This window comes from Platichthys flesus, chromosome 6, assembly GCF_949316205.1.
Source record: "Platichthys flesus chromosome 6, fPlaFle2.1, whole genome shotgun sequence".
Taxonomy (NCBI): Eukaryota; Metazoa; Chordata; class Actinopteri; order Pleuronectiformes; family Pleuronectidae; genus Platichthys; species Platichthys flesus.
In genome coordinates, this window is record NC_084950.1 from 5689584 (window position 1) to 5708485 (window position 18902).

The 18902-nt window shown below is 43.8% G+C and overlaps 1 protein-coding gene across 1 annotated transcript in view; it reads right to left on the reverse strand.

The window, feature by feature from the left end:
* Positions 1-1191: 1191 nt before the first annotated feature.
* The window catches only part of tmtc2b (transmembrane O-mannosyltransferase targeting cadherins 2b), a 94537-nt gene continuing 76826 nt past the window's right edge, over positions 1192-18902 (reverse strand). The window contains exons 9-12 of the mRNA XM_062390355.1: positions 16793-16874; positions 14803-14917; positions 10021-10084; positions 1192-4055 (exon numbers count right to left, since the gene is read on the reverse strand). Of these exons, the coding sequence (XP_062246339.1) occupies positions 3876-4055; positions 10021-10084; positions 14803-14917; positions 16793-16874 (441 nt within the window). The 3' untranslated portion in view covers positions 1192-3875. The remainder of the gene's footprint in view (positions 4056-10020; positions 10085-14802; positions 14918-16792; positions 16875-18902) is intronic.

Sequence of the window (18902 nt, forward strand, 5' to 3'; positions counted from 1 at the left end):
TGCATGCTAACATTTAGCCTCTAATTAGCACTAAAAACAAAGTAGGCTAAAGTGGGTCATGACTTGTCGTGGTGATTACTGAGGAGAATATGAGCGTCTGTAACAAATTTCACGACAATCCACCCAAAAGCTATTGAGATATTTCACCTAAAGCCCCGAATGTGAGCCTGGTGGTATTAGAGGGAAAGCGGGAACACCAAAGCCATCGGGGTATCACACCATCTGGGAACCGTGACTGTCTAGAGGACTTTCTGCCAAATCCATTTAGAAGATTTTGAGTTTTGAGATATTTCAGTCCAGATTTCTCTTCGGACTCTCAGACTGATTCTACTTTAGAATGGTTCAAAACCCCTTTAGGCTGTGGCAAACACTATGCCAGCAATATGCAAGTCCTAAAATAGTTTCCCCCGCAGCTGCCTCCGTATGCACCAACATGTAATTAAAAAGTCAGCAGTATAGTTGACCTCATATGGGAGGAAGTCCAAATGCCTACTGAGGCTTACTGCACAAATTAAAAGCACATTTCCTTTGTAGTGTGACTCTGTCGGCGAACTTCACTCTCTCAACATTTGTCAAGACACGTGAGTTGCACCTGCTTTATTAGAAGAGAAGTCAAACCGGAGCGGACAGTGCGAGCAGCGTCCGAGCATTCCAGTCCAATCGGGGGAGCCGGGCACCATGGCGAGCTCCGAACTCGGGGGCAGACCTCTCATGTAGACATGTGAGGAACTTCACAGGGCCGACTGCTCCGCTCTCAGGGAAGGGCCTTCTGCTTGTCAGCGGGAGTTTGGATTGTGGGGGTGGTTGGAATGGAAGCACACCAGCCATGTGTACAAGGCGCTACCCACGATTCCATATGGTAATATTTACATGTCCTCTTTGTTGTTCCCAGATCAAAGCGGAGGAGCTTCCATTTCAGTTGATTTTATGACACGATTTAGCAAAATTTGCAGGGGGGGAGGGACTTTTAAATGCCCCGTAAAACCTTGTTCCACAGGGTGAGAGACCACCCCATTAAGTCTGATATCCCACGTGGATACAAAGGAAACCTCACTTGGAACTGTGGATGTTGCTGCAGAGTGTGAAGGCACACGTGTGTGTTTTTGAAAGTAGGCGATTGTTAAAAATCCACATGAAAACCATAAATTCATGTGAAATCTACATCAGAAACAGCTGCACGGCAAAACAAAAAGCAGAACACCATCAATTTATTGTGGAAAAAAAGCAACATTGAGAGACAAAGGTCGGATTCTGGCACATTGTTTGTTTTTATATTAGAAAAAGGAGGAAAGAAAGGCTACAAATCTTCATAATTTATACAAATACAACAACTTTTCAAAAATAAATCTTTAATTTAGTAAAACGCTCTGTGAACAAGTTTCTGCAATAACCCACCGCTTGAGATCCCTGAGCAGAGACACAGAGTGAACCTTTTTTTTTTGTTTTCTTTTCTTTACATCGTCACTCAAGCAATAACAATTATCAGTGTTTGTTCAGGAACACTTTATATACACAGGGGAAATTAGCACATGGGTTGTTTCTTTATGTGATGTGAGGGAGGAATGAATGTGAAATTATTTTACTCGACAAGTGAACATCACAGTCATAAACAGAACAGAGCCGACACCATTTCAACTGTTAGTGACAATATATATTCAATCTCTCGTCCTCCGGTGCAGGTGCTTTTTAAATGGGCCCCACTCAAGTGATTTGTGAGTTTTTTTATTTTCTAACAAACACACAACATATCTGCTCACTTCCTTCAGCTTACATGTAAAAACACAGTGCCAGCTGGTTTGTTGCTGAGGTAACACAAAGCAATAACTTACAATGTAATAAACTGAGGACATGGAGAGTTCAGGAGGTTTTTCTGATAAAAAATACTGCTCATATTCCTACTTCTGGAGAGGTGTCATCTCTTTTAACGTAATTGCTGACATCAACGACAAACAAGCAGATGTTAATTACACAGAATAACTACAAAAATGAGACCTTGAGACATGGGAACTGAGGGTCGACAATATGGGAAAATCTGGGCCTATGTTTTAAAGACGTGTGTGTAGATGAATGGTACTCCTTCAGCGAGACGTGCATAATGTTCGCAGACTCTCAGCAAAGACCCAGAATAACAATTTGAGCCCTAACAATTTAATTATTGTAAAAAAATTGCATGTTCAGTGGACATTTTGTGGACTGTTGCAGTTGCCCCATAAGATTACATTGTAGCCACTGCCGCAGCTCAAAGTGAGACTTCCCGTTGAGCAAGAAATATGTAGTGTTGCAAGAATAACTAAGTAAAGTATAATAATTTAAAACTTTTAAAAGAGTGAAAAAATTACTTTTTGTTATAATTAAGCTGACTGTTGCAGTTGCCCCATAAGGTTACAGTGAAGCCCCTGCTGGGTTGACTCTACACGTTTTTCTACGTACCATTAATTTACACACCAACATTCATGAACAACCGAGATTGAGAAATACCAGAGTTCCCCTTTAACGTAACAAACCAAATTTCTTCAGCCTTGGAGCTTCCATTGGCTACTTTTTTGCTGCATGGTTTTTCTGTATAATATACACAACGTAGATATATATTAGGATTCATTTATATAAACACAACGAAATTAGTTTTTATTCCAACACAAACGTTAAAACATTTCCCTCGAGACGTGCGCCGTGTCTCGTGCCATGAGATGAAAAAAATGTGCATCGGCATAGCTCCTGTATTTGGTTAGAAGTTTTCCTTCATCTGTTTCAGCTCCACACACGTTAACCGCCGTACCGTTGTTCTGTGTGACTTCCATGGGAAGGGTATCTCAATTATTCCTTTTATAGCTTCTTCATGTTGTCAACGAACATGCTTCTATGGCGACTTGGCTTCTTTAACTGTGAACTGGGAGAAGCAGTGGGGGTCAAAATGCCGCCTGCATGCTACCGCAAACTGCTAAAGAAGATTCACACCACTTATTATAAGGCATTACAGTGTGAAACGAGTCCCACTTCCTTCACTTCTTTTTACTTCTCCTGCCAAAACAAGACAAATACAAGTCTGTGTGGAGCTTTTAGAGGCTGTTGTTGTGCTGTGATGGCTAATGAGTTGAATTCCCTTTTTAGAGTTGACGACAAACGTCCCGGGGCGTCTGCGACAAATGGTTTAAAATAACGGTGCTAATTTACATTCCTTCATTATGAAGCGTGTGTAATCTCACGAATAAAAAAACAAACCCACTGAGGACGTGAAAAACAAAATACACAGACGACTTGAAACCTCACTGGAGATTTTGGACGGCGTCCAGTTACTTCATATTATCTTATTTTCTTCATTATCAAGATTGAACATCTGATCAAAACCGAGAACTTTATTCAATCCTGATGGAAAATACCCTCAGTGCTTTGCTATGAGATCTCGTTTGTACTTTATGTCGCTGCGCTGCGCGGGGACAAATCAGTTCGACCCTTTTGAACTGAAATTGCTTATTTAAGTGACTTAATTCATCACAAATGTTGACGGATGTACCTATGGTCTCGCTCCTGGTTCAAGTGCTCTAGTTAGAAAAAGGAAAAAAGAAAAGTAGAAAGAAAAAGGGTTCTCGTGGGAGCTCTTATTTTAAAGAAAGTTTCTAAAGAGTCCAAAAACTGCACGGAGCCGGCCAAACTGTGAGCAATGCTTCTGAGAGGAGCTGCTGCCCTGAGGAGTATGAGAGGCTCAGGAGTCATTACGAGGGGCTGCACGGCACAATCACAGCCTCTCTGAGCAAACGCCCTCCCTGAGCCTCCTACATGTCCCCTGGACGAGAGGAGCAAACAAGGAGTGCAGGGGCCGGCTTCTCCTCCTGGTCCAGCACACATGAGGCAGGTGCTCGAGGCGGGGGGGAAGGAGCTCAGGGGCTCATCGTCCTCAGGCCCTGTTTCTCCATGATGTTCCACAGCTTGCGCAGGTTGGACTGGGTGATGGCGTCGTCGGGTTTCAGTTGCAGCGCTCGGAGGTAATTGGCTTCGGCCTCTTGAAGCTTCCCGTTGAGGTGGAGGATGGCCCCCAGGTTCATCAGAGCGGCAGGATACTGAAAGTGAAAAGGAGAGTGTCACCTCAGACGAGCTTAAAGCAAAAAGAAGACACAGTCTGTCCTCTTCCAAGAACAGCAACACAGGACATCCTATTATCAAACAGTAGGTATAGGACAGTCCGTAATAACTGTGATTCAGTTTTTGAAGGGGATAGAAAGACCGAGCTGACATAATAACAGTTATTAACTCACCACAAATTGTCTGTTTAAAGAAATTATTAATTGAATTTTTCGAATCCGAGGCCGTGAATTTATGAGATGAATAATGCAAGGGAAGTCATAACTATTCATACTTTGGGGAAGGGATGTGGAGAGTGCTATGACATTAAAATGTTCACTGAGTCACATGGAATGAACTTGAACAGATTTAAAAACTCTTAAAATGCAAAGCAAAATGCGTGTGGATATATAAAATAAGAAATAAACAGTTTTATGGTCCTTTTCAAATGAAGCAGGCTTGTAATAGCACATCTCAGCCCTCGTGGGAGGCTTCAGGGCACGCGATCGGGTTCCTGTTTGTCAGATCACCACCCAGGCTGCGGTGCCGTGTTAGGAGCCCGGTGACCGCGCTGCTTTGTGAGTCCCTGTGTCACGTCTGTGGTCGCGCACGTCGGAGGGAGCAGCCACTTTGAAGTGGGCTGAGCTGAACGGGCTGTGTTTTCCTGCTGGAGCCACGGGGCAGAATCATCAGCAGCAGCAGCAGTGACGAGCCGGTGAGTCATGAGGGTGAAAGTGTTCGCAGCACAATCACTGTAAAGACTACAAGGTTTCCAGTTTCCAGTTGATGGAAAAAACGAGCAATAATGTCAGGAAGCTACTGTTTTACTGCTGAGACGGTTTTAATTTCAGTAATTGTTGATTCCTAGGAAACAAGGAGCAGCCAAATAAAACAGTTTGGCAGTAAAAACTTTTACTGCCGTGTTCGTGACTACCGTTCTATATTATTACTACCTCATATATAATTGTCACGTGGAATTGCACATAGTTGTGGCATCTTGACATTTACTAATGTGCTTGATACCTCAAGCCCTAATTTCTTTCTCACGGCCTATTGGCTCATCAGGAGGAATTCTCAGGCCAGCGTACTTTGCATGTGAGAAAACATGAATTTTGTAAATGTTATGAGAAATCTGTGGAATGTGTGACATGCACTGGGCTACGGAAACATTAAAAGCCGTCTTTGCATAACTTCAGGGAATATAAGTCAAACTTTGGTGTTCTTGAACACAAGCAACAACATTATTTGAACTTAAACCTTTTCTTTCCATGTATTTAAGTGAGTTTGAATCATTTCCAAATTCAAGGTGCAGATATCCAGATATTTTCAGAGAGGAGCCATTTATGTGATTTTGACCGAGTTGCGTCAACTACCCTCCTTTACTGGTTCCACCCTCGTATCACAAAACATCTCTGTTTTTCCAGTTTGATAATTGATGATCCGCCCATGACAATTAGACGAGGACGTTCTCCAAAGCTGCTTTTCTCATAGGGGGAATAGTAGAAATGAATAAATCAAAGAGACTCTGGGATAATCATTGTGTCTCTTGCGGAGGAAGAACTTCTCACCTCAACACGTATAAAACATGCAGATGCTTCGACCGCTGCAAACGGCTGGAATAACCGACACGACCGCAGTCGCTCCGTGACTCCTTGCTCACTTAATGCTGTGCAATTATATTAATCCCCAAGAAAAACAACATTTCTCCTCTGTGTTTCGGGTTATTATTATTCTCAGGAGCAGCCAAAGTTCTGGATTTTAATGGTCGGGGGTGATGCTGAGGCTGTTTGGGCTGTAAATCACCTCCTGTTTGACTTGAGGGTCAAACCACAAAATAACGCTCGGGGATCCACTCGCAAGTTTTGGGATTTTTACAAGTCACAAAACGCCACAGCCCAAATATAACTGTTTATACATATGGACGTGATTGGAAGTGACACGTTAATACTGAGGCTGCAATGAGGAAGGGACAAGTGGTGTAGGTGTATACTGGGGAAACTGGTGTTCAGGCCATTTTGTGGAGTCAGTGAGGATTTTATTTGTGTTAAGTGAAGTGAAATCATATTAAGGCCTTAAGAGGCTGGTTAAACCAGGTGTTAACATCTGTCCTGAGTGATCGGAAGTGTCCAGCGTTATGTACAGACGTGATCTGATCGCTCAACAGACCAATACGCCCATGCTAGCGATTAGCTGTAATGCTAAGGAGAAGTTTTCCAAAGAGCTTCCAGGACGCAAACTCATTCCTTGTTCCCGGTTTGGGAGTTTTAAACTGTGGTTGCCTTGTATGTGAGTGTAGTAACAACCATAACAACAACAGAAATCCGATTAAAGAAAACTAACAAACAAAAGAGGATAGGCACCATATGAAAGAAGATTATGAAAATAAAAATAAAAAGTCAATAACAACACTGACAGACACATACAAATCTTTGTGAACGTGATTATCTGGATATGGAGCAGGGAAGTGAGATCACAAGTGATCACAGGGGACACATTCAGGTCGCATTTACTTCCAGGTGTGAACACACAAACTTGTGATCTGATCTCTCTGGATGGATGTTAATTCCAGGTCTGAATGGGGCCCACAAGGTCAGTCAGGTTATGAAGGAACATGGCCCAGAGTGAGACACATTAAGTGACAATGATCAAACAACACCCTGATGTTCGGCCCCTCCTTGCTGACTCTCGCTGGCAGCCTCACACAGGAATGTCTCAGTGACGATTCATGCTTCTCTTTAGCCCAGAGCAACACAGTGATCTCACATGGTACGACAATGGTTTTGAAAGTATTCCCTTCACAGATGTGACAGTGCTTAAACAACTGTGCCTGGTCTCCACCCCCCTCCTCTCCACTGTCCCCCATTTATCTCCTGATGGCCGCCCCCACATTCCCTCCACTGTTGCCAAACACTTGCTCACTGTGGGAACAGTTGGGTTTCTCTTTAAGATACTGCAGAGACTCCACCGCACTGTGTGAAGTGGCTGGAGATTATTGATGCTGTGATTTGGCGCCGCACAAATAAAACTGATATGTCTTTAAATTGAATGACACAGGTTGTTGGAGAGGTCCAGAGTCAGAAGTCTATCCAGGAAGGAGTCGTTTCTGGACGGATGAGAAGTTGAAGATGTCTCTGGAATGACTCATAACGACTCAAATAATAAAAAAAATCTTTGTGAAATTTCCAGAGAAACAAATCCATCAGGAGAATGCACGAGAAGCTGACCTCACCTGGCACATCACGCCTTCTGAGAACCTCCAGGATGGATGCTAATGAGTGACATTACATATGACGCCCTGAGCGAAGACTCCTGGGTAGAATATCAAGCGACTCCTGGTTTTCCTCTCAGTGCAGCTGCAGGCTGCGAGTTTTAAGAGCTCTGTCTCTGCGCCCATGCAGAACTTATTACAGAGTTGAGCTTCCTTGCTCCTGTCTCCCCTGTAGGCTCCCACCTTTGCTCACCCAACCAACTCTGCACCAATTTCACGTAGCTAGGACTTTTAAGATTAATTCCTCTCTTCCTGCATTCTCGTTTGCCCTTCTGACACTTGCAACACTCTGCAAAATGTTCCCCTCGTCAAAAAGTTTCCCTTTTTCCTTAATTTCCTGCTGCTCTGTAACCTCTCTGCCTCGCTACCCTTCCCAAAACTGGCATGTAAATCTGCAGAGTCACGGCCAGATGTGGCGCATATTAGCCTGGACCGTAAAGCAGCACATGCTTTTAAGACTTCAAGAGTTGAATTTGGAGCTGGATTGGGGAACAACCTGGCCACAATGACTCCAGAAAGGTATCTAAGTCCAGAATATCTGCATGGAGCTTTGAAAGGACAGATGGCACTAGGTGCCAAGAGCAACCAAAGCAAACCAAGCATCCGATAGGATTTAGTTGGTCTAGATAGAGGGGATTGTAGGACTAAGGGACTAAATCCCTTGAATGGAGGGAATTGTCCCCCTTCACTTAGAGCGAGCAGACACATGTGCTTAATATAAAACACCAGTGCCTTTGGAGAGGGAAGAGTCGAGCCGCAGTAGAGCATGAAATGACAAATGAAGATGGACAGGGTACATGGCTTAAGTCGCATCGCATCGCAGAGAACAAAGGAGAATGGTAAAGACGACGGATGAAGATGCTAAATTACAATTGTGCATCATCTGCAAGCAATACAAATGCCAAGAGGCGTCCAAGCAAAAGTGACCAAGTGGGGATTTGTAAAATTACAGATGCCAAGTAAACTGACATGTGATCATTACACAGATCTGGTCCTGAAATAGAGCTATGGGAACCACAGACATCCCCGGCATGTATTTTAAAGCAGAAGATCAGAGGACTGCACAACAATGGCTCTCATATTGGTCGATATGTTCCTGCAGAGTTGAGTGGATTTCAGACATGCACCGAATTGGGGACATTTTCCTGAAATATTCCGGTGGGTCTGGAAAAACACAAATGTCCAACTCAGTGTCTATGGATGTTTTCCAGAACTTTTCCAGCCAGCCCCTGGTACAATGTCACGAAAATGTACTTAGCAAGTCGCAGAGGTTTCCAACACACGACAAACGCAACATTTCAAAGCCAAAAATATATTTAAAAAAAGGGAAGAAGAAGAAGTACACCAGGATAAAATAGAGGAGCCATAAATGTAGAAGATGCCGACGATGTGAACTTGGAAAGACAACGAGATTCAAGAGCTTTTGGTGAAAAGTGCCAATGTGGATGTGCTGCTTCCAGCGGCTCAACCCAGGCGCCAACAATCACTGAAATGTTGAAGCCATTTTCCTGTTGTTTGGAACCCATCTTCAACACTGGAAAATTTTTGGACCAAATTGTCTGGACCATTTCCAGAGTTCAAGGCTTAAAATGGCTAAAGACGGAGACTTTAAATTTTGGATGTGAATGTAGATAAGCATCAGGGATGGATTTACAGAAGTGGGTGTGGGACTAGCTTTAATTTCATTTGAATCTACACATCAACTAATAGTTTGATTCTCTTCATTTGTATCTGAGAGAGCAGCACCTTGAGAGATTGTTTTCAAAGCTACTCTGGCTTCTTATTTTTCCATGAGCTTGGTTTTGTTTGGAACCACTGTGGAGTCCTCACATGTTATGATGAAAATCTGAACTTTTCCTCTGAAGATTCCCAAATCTATAAACAGAGATCAGATCAGTAGAAGTGTTCTCACGGCACAAAGAACAGTCTGTACCGCACTAATGAGATTTAACTAATGGAAATAATTCCACAATTCACCTTAAGCACATTAACTTTGAGTGTGATTAAAGTGGAGCAGATAGATATAAATTATTTTTCTTATCTTCCATCTGCTTTTAATTAGACGTTCAAAATTGCTTTGGCTAAACATGAACATTACGTCACCGCTGAGGGGACAGGAGCTGGATTTCATGGTTTCTGTGGAGATTTCTAAATCATCCAATTGTTACAGTCAAGTACATCTTTTTTCTTTTGTTTGTTTATGTTCTAATAAGGTCCGTGTGCATGAAGATCCAAACTTTATCGTCTGTTTAACACTGTCCAGATACATTTTGATCATAAAATCCTGAAGTGATTTCTTCTAATCAGGACACAGGAACAAACAGGTCGGCCACATGCCAAACATATTTCTCTCCCTCTGCGGCCCTCGCTCAAACCAATGGACTCGACCCCCACCTCGTTCTCAACATGTCAAAGTCCTCTCACCGAGCGTTATTATCATTATTCTTTTCAATTTAGTCACCCAGGCTCCTTCTTTGAAGCTGTTGATGGATGGTGCACAAACAGACCTCTGAGCTCAGTCGAACCCGATGCCCTTACAGACCCGAGCCCTTCCTGGGACCCACTGACAATGACGGCCGTTGTGAGGCGGCAGCCCGGGCAGTGATAACATGGGACAGCCATTCAGAGTGTGATTGCACAGTGTCCATCAGGGTAAACAGTGCTGTGGGTGATTAGCTTGTTGTGGCTGTACTCACATTGGGCCTCAGGCTTGCTGCTTGTCCGTAGTACCTCTCGGCTGCCTCATTCAGGCTGGCTTGTCTGCAAAGGGAAAAAAGAGAGAGAGGCGATCGTTACTCATCTTTATTGCTCCTGGCTAGCATGAGGCCTTGAACCCGGCGTGTTTACTAGCGCTAAGGGGTCACAGAGAAAATAGCGGGGGGGAACAGCAATGAGGGATGAGAAAAGCCTGTAGGTTTCTTGTCTGATAGGATCTCACGTTTGATAACATCTGTGCTGACCAATGCACTGGAAGCTCTTTCTGTTCTAATTGAACCTTGTGGTCGGGACATTTGGCTCATTGGACAACTCGTGAAGTCTCAACAACCATCTGAGGCTGATCTGAAATATTCAATGTACATTTCTGTATAGCGTAGCGGTGGTTTGGCACACAGGACCGCGTCTGCAACACTGATGTGAAAACAGTATGGAGGACCATTCGTGCTCCATGCACCAAAATATGTCGTATATATTCTGCACTACCACAAAAAGGATTTTTGGACAGATGGCTTGTCGGCATGAGTCCCTGAGTGGAACCAGAAACACTTTGTTCCTGAGGACATACAACCTGCAGTCAAGACAGAAATGTCCCGTATTATGCTCCGTGTCTTCAGTCATAATCCGCGGCTGTTATACACAAATCTGTGGCTCCGGTGTCACAAAGAGTTTCCTGTTATTAATTCTCCCGTATCTCAGAAATCACCTTTATGGCCCACAGCTGCACGCTTGTCACTGATGGTAACAATTGTCTCATTACAAACAAAGTTTGACGAAGTCAAGGACAGAGCGGGTGACGGCCGCCTGCGGAGCCCCTGGAGTCGTAAAGATCAAAAGAGAGCGAGGCCGTTGGAAGCAGTTTCATTTGGGCTGTCGCTGCCTGTTAAGGTATCATCATCCATGTGGTCCCAGATAAAAGGAAAAGCTTTTAGGTGAGGATTACCAGGTCAGCAGCCTGTGTATACAAATGGTATTTTATGTATGTTTGAAAAACACAGTCCTATGCTTCCTCACTCATGAATGAATAGAGAGTTTACTGGATGTTTTTAGTTAGACGTAGCCTGTGACACATTACAGTGAAAAAGGTAATAACTATTCTTACTGCTTTTTACTTATTTCTCACTATCCTGCTAATTCAACTCATATGATGGGAGTTACTTGTTTTGCCAAAGCTAAATAAGCATTAGTATTATAGTGGGTTGGGGGGGGTAGAGCCTCCCATCATGCTGTGGACACAAAATAATTTCTGCTCCATACATATCATTGGGGAGACATAACTTGGTACATGTCAGAAGTATTTCAGCTCTTTTTTTAGTTTTATAGTGTTTGAGCTGCATGTACAGTTACTGGTTTAAATGATAGCAGACCGATCTAGTTATTATCATAGAGTGTAAATAAAGATGTACAACAAATGTTCCTCAAATGTGAAGCCAAAGCATCTCAATCACAACCTGGTGGCCGGCTGCAGTGGAGGATATAATCTAAATCTCCTCCATGTTAGTGGAGTGGACATGGACCAAGCTAAGAAGACAAGATGTTTCGATTGTTTAAATCATTTGGCTAATTGACGTGGGCTTAAAATAACATCTTAAGCCCATAATCTTTTTAGTGCTTACTTGATTTATCTGGGGCTGTTTTTAGAATTTTACTGAGTAAACACAACTACTCAGTTAAGTCAGACAAACTTGTTTTACTTTAAACTCCTAAAACTGAGAGAAATGTTAATTTCACTTTTCATTTAAGTGAATAAACAGGTAGAAATAAAGTAACCATAACTGACGACTAATTATATGTACTCACCTTTGACAAGGCAATCAGGTGTCTAGATTTATTCTGCGTAAGATCAACTATTTAAGACGTCATTCCCACTTCTGGAGCCACGACCCGAACATAACTTAAAATACAGAATTTCGATCTCATCCTTCTCTTTATCCGCTAACATATTTCAGATATACTTCAGATGCCACTTCTGTTTATTTTTTTAGTGCAGCTGAATTTTTCCAGCCCCCGAAAAAAAAAAAAAAAGAAAAGCATTTTACATTCCAGCAGAGTTCCAGACACTGACTCCAGTTGCTGAATTTGTCCTCAGACTATAAATGTGGGTTTGGCGTCCAACCACAACCATATGTTTGTTTGCCAGCACAATATTTAGAAAGCACAATCCTTCTAAGGGAGAAAACGCACCAATCCAATTCCATAATATCATTATCGCATTTATAAACAGATTATCAGAGAGCGAGCTGGAGAGCGGCCACACCGTGAGCAGAGGAGCAGCACAAACTCCTCAGGTTTGTCTGCGGGTTGTGAGAGAGCAGAAGACAACGGACGCCAAGTATGTGAACCGCTGCCTGGGTTTGAAGAGCTGCTGTGAGAGGACAGGAGTCGAAGGGACGGGAAGAGGAGCGATGGGAAAATGGACCAGGAATGGAGTTGAGGAAAAAAAATGAGGGGGGGGGGGGGGTTACAATATTTCTTTTCAGCAGCTCGACCGCTGATCTTTTTTTACTCTCACGTCTTGTTGTGTGGACATGCCTCATTAACCTCAGACATGCACAATCCTCTTCAGTGACAGTGCTGCTCATGAGACATGCTGTGGGACATCGCTGGATGCTAATGACTGAATGAACAAATAGCATTTACCACAACAGCCAGATACTTGGGCTTAAACCGCATCTGTCTCCAGCTCAGATTCCCATTTTTCTGTGTTGAAACGCGACACTGAACATCGACATCTTCCCCCGAGGGTAATACTGACTGTGCAGTGCCCCTAATGTAACTCACTACCAATTCCTCCTGTTATTATCATAATAGCGTTATCAAGTCAAAACCAATTTAAACAATTTGGACGCTGAAATATGAACAAATTGCCATGTCTAACATCATGACATGCTGGTAACGTACAAATCTTTCAGAGCCGCAGTTGAATGGTTCTGAGCGCTTACTGAGTAGAAACACTCCCTCGTGAGTATGGTTTTATGTGTGTGTATAATATGCGTGGGCATGGCTTTAAAATACGTATACGCCAGATTGAATAAACGCCATCCTATCCCCACTGACCTTTCCATTAACCAGTTTTTCTTTTCCACCATTCACGCGCTAAAAAAGAGGCAGTTTAAAAAAATAAACATTGTTTGAATGAAATTGTTTGTCCAAAAAGGCAAGAGCACAAGAGAGCAATAAAAGACATTTGCACATCCGAGAGCTTCCGTCCCTCCTTTTAACCCCCCCCCCCCTCCCAAACTCCTTCCACTGTGTAGATTCACTCGTGTCCTCGCCGACCGACGGCCTTTCCACGTCTGCGTCCAAGACAAACAACATAAAGAACACGAGCTGTGGAAGAGTGGGACCCCATGCCAAGCGAGCGGAAAGGAGTTCAGCCCCAAACACTGCTTGACGCTCTCTTTAGCTGCCAGGGGTCCGGACCCTGGAAGAGGCTCTCAGGACTGAAAGCTGTTGGTGGTGAAGATTCGGCCTGATCGCACCGGTGGGGGGAAGAGCTATGCATACAACAGCTGTGGAGCCGTGCTTAAGTCTCGGCCAATGCAAGCAGTTTTATCAGACTCTTTGTCAATTTGTTTGTTAGTTAGTTGGATTACGCACAAACTAAGCCACAGATTTTCTTGGTGGAAGAGTTGTGATGTCATCAGATGATCGATGAGTCAAAGTGAACATTTGTCCCAAATTAGAAATAATTCTCATGAGGATTTTCCAATATAACAAATTCACAAAGCAAAAAAGAAAAACAATTGAGACCACAGTGACCTCGACCTTTGACCTTCAACCACCAAAATATAATCAGTTCATCTTTAAGTCTTAGTTAATGTTTTGACGAAATTTGAAGAACTTCCCTCAAGTTGTTCTAAAGATATTGTGTTCACAAGGCTGTGACAGACGCACAACATGAAAACACAATGCCTGTTGGCTCGACCAATGGCTGCTGCCGAGGCGTAGCTAGAAAAACCAGGCATATGAAACGTGCTATTGTCTAACAGGTGAAGATGTGAACAAGTTAAAGAACATTCCTGTGTACATGGTATATGAAATTCATCTTAATGTATTTTCAATGTGGTGATAAAGGGGCCTTGTGTGGAGGTAAATGTGTTTTCTGAGTGCTCCTCTTGGTCCAGATATGCAGCCATGAAATTAAAGAAATCCATATTCCTTCAGCAGGCTGCTGTAATGTTAATGTAAAAGCCCCGAGCTACTCCTGATGAGGTTAAATAAGGTAATCTCTGCACTGGGTTCTAATACCCTCTGTAGGTTTATTCAGTCAGTGGAGCAATGCACTGAACGTTGGCACAAATCTGTATTTACAAATTTCCATTCAAGGCTTGCTCTGAGTAACGCGACAGCTTGTGAGTAAGTCTCTCGCTGCTCAGAGTCATCAGCTGAAGCCCGAGTCTCAGAGAGGAGCCAGCAGAGGAGAGAGAGAGAGAGGAGGAGAGAGAGAGCTGCAGAGAGAGAAGAGAGAGAGAGGGAGGGAGGAGGAGAGAGAGAGCACATGAAGATACATCGCTGAGAAGCACGCTAAGACAAACCAGCAGCTCTCAGGCTGGCACTGCAGCGAGAGGGGGGGGATTACAGACCACAGCCAAGTAAATCACAGTGGCTGAGGAGAAGTGTAAGCCCCTGGATCAACCGTGCAGACAGAGGACCTCCCTCTCTCATACAACCTCCCTCTCCTCAGCCTTGGATAAACTGGCCCAACGCCGCATGTGCTTGAGTTATGAAAACCATCATATGAATTCGGATCCAACACTCACCTGAGCATGTGGGCTGCACTGAAGACCACATCAAACTCCCCGCTGTCGAGGCGAGCGGCTTTCTCCGCCATCTCCGCCGCTTCCAGCAGCCGGGACTCTTCCAACAAAAACTGACCTGGCAGGGGAGGAGAGCACAGCACCGCGGTGAAATTAACCGAGGGTTCCCCGAAGAGGCACAAGGGGTACGCGGCCTCCGAGTGTTGCCTTTGGCCCCGGTGGAGGGACGGCCTTGTCTGCCCCTGAAACACTAGATCTGAGTGTAGCATACCATCGCTCTCTGGCCATCGCTCAGACCCATTTGTTCTGATTAGCTGACCTTGATTGATCTGTTTCCTTAAGATGAAACTGATTCCCGCTGGAGGTTTGTGTCGTACTATGGGTGTGGCTGCCTTTCGGCGGACCCACATAATGAGATGGGATTATGGAAGCCTGACAAGGGCCGGGAACCGAGGGTGGACCCCTCGCAGCGGCCCGGGCTCGGAGAGAAATGAACACCGTGTTGACTTTGGTTTGCTCCGCTGCTGTAGCAGGATGCTAAACCACAGAGTGAACCTGAGCATATTTTCCTTAATAACCGTGGATGAAACTGAAGCCGTCAGCCGAGGCCCGAGGTGAGAGGCAGACTCGAAACGAGGCTTCGGACCATGAGTGAGATTGAAGTAGCTCCAGGTTAAGAACACCTCTGCATGCAGGGTTTGAGATATCAAAGCAAATCTATGTCTAATAAAGGAAAGACAGTTCCTGCATCAACAAACACGGGAGACATGAAGCGCTCGGCTATTTTTATACAGACGCTTCTCAAAGGGGATCCAAGGGTAACAAGTGTGATATTGTAAGTCCTGCTCATCATGTAGGGGAATGTTGTAAGGTCTGGTTTTCAACACAGACCAGAGGCCAGGGCTAAAAAAAACTATATTAAATCGGAGATCTTTAAATATCATTTTTAATATCAAATAGAACGCAAATTAGACCTAGCTGTCAAAACTCAGCAGTATATTAATAAATAATCATTAATTCATTCATGTTAATTGAAGTTTTCCTATTATCAACACTCTGCTATGAGACGATGCCTTTAATGACCATAGCTATAGCACAGTGGCAGTACTCCAAGGATATATTAGTAAAAGGTGTAATATAACTTTGGAAAGTTTTAATACTTTCCAAGGAACTTGATCGAAACTTAGCTTGGAAGTACTTTTCATGACTTCCAGATACCCTGAAACCTTTGGTGATTTATCTGCAGTATCTATCATAAACGCACAACTCTATCATAGTGAATTCTATCTCAGGAAAATACAACAATGTTGAGCTGCAAATATATGAATCTGTTAGATAAATGTTTGAGTCTGAGCTACAGGAAGTTCAAATATTTTAATTAAATTTTTATATTATTGTGTTGTGTGGGAAACCGTTGAAGAGCGACTGAGCCTGGCTTCATTCGATGGTTTTCATCAGTGCATTTCATCTGGACCAGTGTTTCATCGCTTCCTTCCTTCCAGGTGACAACTCAGGACAAATAGTCCTTCAACTGAGTGGAAGAATCCACCGTTTCCCTGGCACAGATCATTTTGAATGTCAGACTCAGGCCGGTGCGAAGATACAAAAACAGCGTTTCAGATACACAAGGTTATGAAGCTTCACAAGGAATTAATCGTTGTGTCAGTTCATTCTAACTCGATCTGACTAAAAAGAGTGAAGAGCACGTTCAAGTCGTGTGAACCAAGACAGACGTTGAAATCGTCACGTTCCATATTTCCATCAAATAAAAGAGAACAATCACAGGAAATCATCCTTGTTGCCCCTTATGACCACCCCCCCACTAATCACAGACAGACCGACACTGAGGCTGTTTGGAGGAAGAGATGCCAAAGGGGTCAGCTGACAGAAACAACATGAAAGGTGTGTAAGTTCCTGCCTTTGTGCGTGTGAAATAGCTGTAAGGTATGATACAAAAAAAATAATAATAATGAAAATAAAAAATGTAACTTACCATAATGCATGTAGCAGTTGCCTTTTGAGGGATCAAGCTGAATGGCCTTCAAGAAGTACCTCTCCGCTTCGGTCTTCTGCCCCTGAGAGACGCAGAATCACTACAGTGTCATTATCGTCTCGAGCACAAGTCATTCTAAAAAAACACCACACTCAGCTCAGAGTCCAGAATACCTGTGTGTACCTAGAGACCCTCTCCAAGCCACAGACCTACTCTGACTATAAATACTAATAAACAGACACGAAACACGTGGACCACCAGTGTTTTTCTTTCAAGCTCATGCGTCGTCCTGTCAAAGTGAAACGCTCTCGTGCTTGGCCTGGCGGAGCTGACGGGGCAAAGACTTATTCACTACACACTTTTTATCTGGGTTAATAACACTTCCAGGGTTTGACCACAGAACACCAGCGTGTGTGGCCCGACCGCAGGAAACAAGACGGAGAGAGAGCGGTGGAGGGAAATGGAGCGGCAGGGCGGAGAGGCGAGAGGAGGGGAGAGACGGAGAGGCTCTCGTGTCTGCAGGAATCCGTACAGGTGCATAGAGGTTTCTGTGTGTGTGTGTGTGTTTGTGTGTGTGAGTATACTACAGAAGGGCGGCATTGTGCGGCAGTGGTTAACAAGGTTCCCTGTTTGAATCCCAGTTCGTCTGGAGTCTTTTTTATATATTTTCTGCCTGTGTTTTTTCACTTGGTAAACAATCTTCCCACCAGACGTCAATTACAGACTCCATATTGACCTAAGGTGTACTGTAAATGTGAGAGTGAATAGTTCTTGTGTCTACGTTGGCCCTGAGATACGCTGGAAACCCGTGCAGCCAAATTTTAGCTGGGATTTGCTCCAGCTTGCCCAGTAAGGACAAGCAGTATAGTTAATGTATAGATGGACGTACTAGAGGGCGGGTCAGGAAGCAAACTGGGTCCAGTATCAACATTCTTTAGAGTGATGGATGCATCTATACAGCACAGGGAGCGTGAGGAGAAACATCTCTCGTATCGGGGTCCTTCAACATTGTGACATTCAACCAATCACAGCTCAAACGGCACAGAGCAGCTGGCCAATAGAAACAGCAGCTGGGACCTCTGAGCATTCCTGGTATCAGCCGGCCACCAGATGCCATCTGATCAACAATTAACCACGCACGCTCATCTGTGAAGAGCTGATGTTTAAGCATCAACCATGCAGCCGCCAGTTAGTGTGAGACAATGCATTTTCATGAATAATGCTTGATATTAAACTGCAGTTCAGCACAGTCTTTAAAAGCCTGATATATAATTGAACGATAGAATAAAATTGAACTAGTCAGTGTCTATTCAAACAGAAGAACAGGCTCGAATCCAATCAGTACAATCTGCTATAAATGAGGATACTTAGTCGAGCGTATACCTTTTCATCAAGCTGCAGATTCAACTAATACATCATTTTACTATGTGAATGAATGAGGGAGGTTTCCCTTTGATGCTGTGGAAAGTAAAGCCCGTGCTAAGTAAATGTTTAATATCGCTGAATGAGGCCAAGCAGCGATACTTACACTCGCAGACGGAGGTGTTTGAGCTCCAGCTGGTTTTATAATAGAGGAGAATTAAGGGTTCACACAGGGAAATGAGTTGCAGTTGTTGGTGGATTTAAAATTTGGACGGTGACAGGTCTTGAGTGTGTTAATGGAGAACATGCTCAGAGAGAGTTTTGTGGGAAGAAGTGACCAGTTGATCATCGGTCATAAGTCCTCGGAAAGTTTTGGCTTCAGAATCTAAAGTTTCTTTCTGTCTCTCTCTGATTTCTTCAGTCATGCTGCACATGTTTAGATGTTTTACCACCTTTCTCCTGCAAAAACACTCAGAATTGTTCTCCTGCGTGTCGCATGTTGCAATAGAACACGTATTGCCCTGTGTCCAATGTTTTGCACATGCCTGGCAAGGTCACAGTCTGTAATGAAAAGATGAAAATATCAGCGTGCCGGTTATAGGCCTTACATTTGGCAGTGGCCGTTGGATCGAGCTGGGTTTGGTCTTAGAGACGTGGATGGAAGCTAAATTCAGGTCATAGCTTCAGGCTTCAGGCCGCACAACCACAAGTTCTCAATCATGCACAGGCAACCTCACGATCAGCCGTG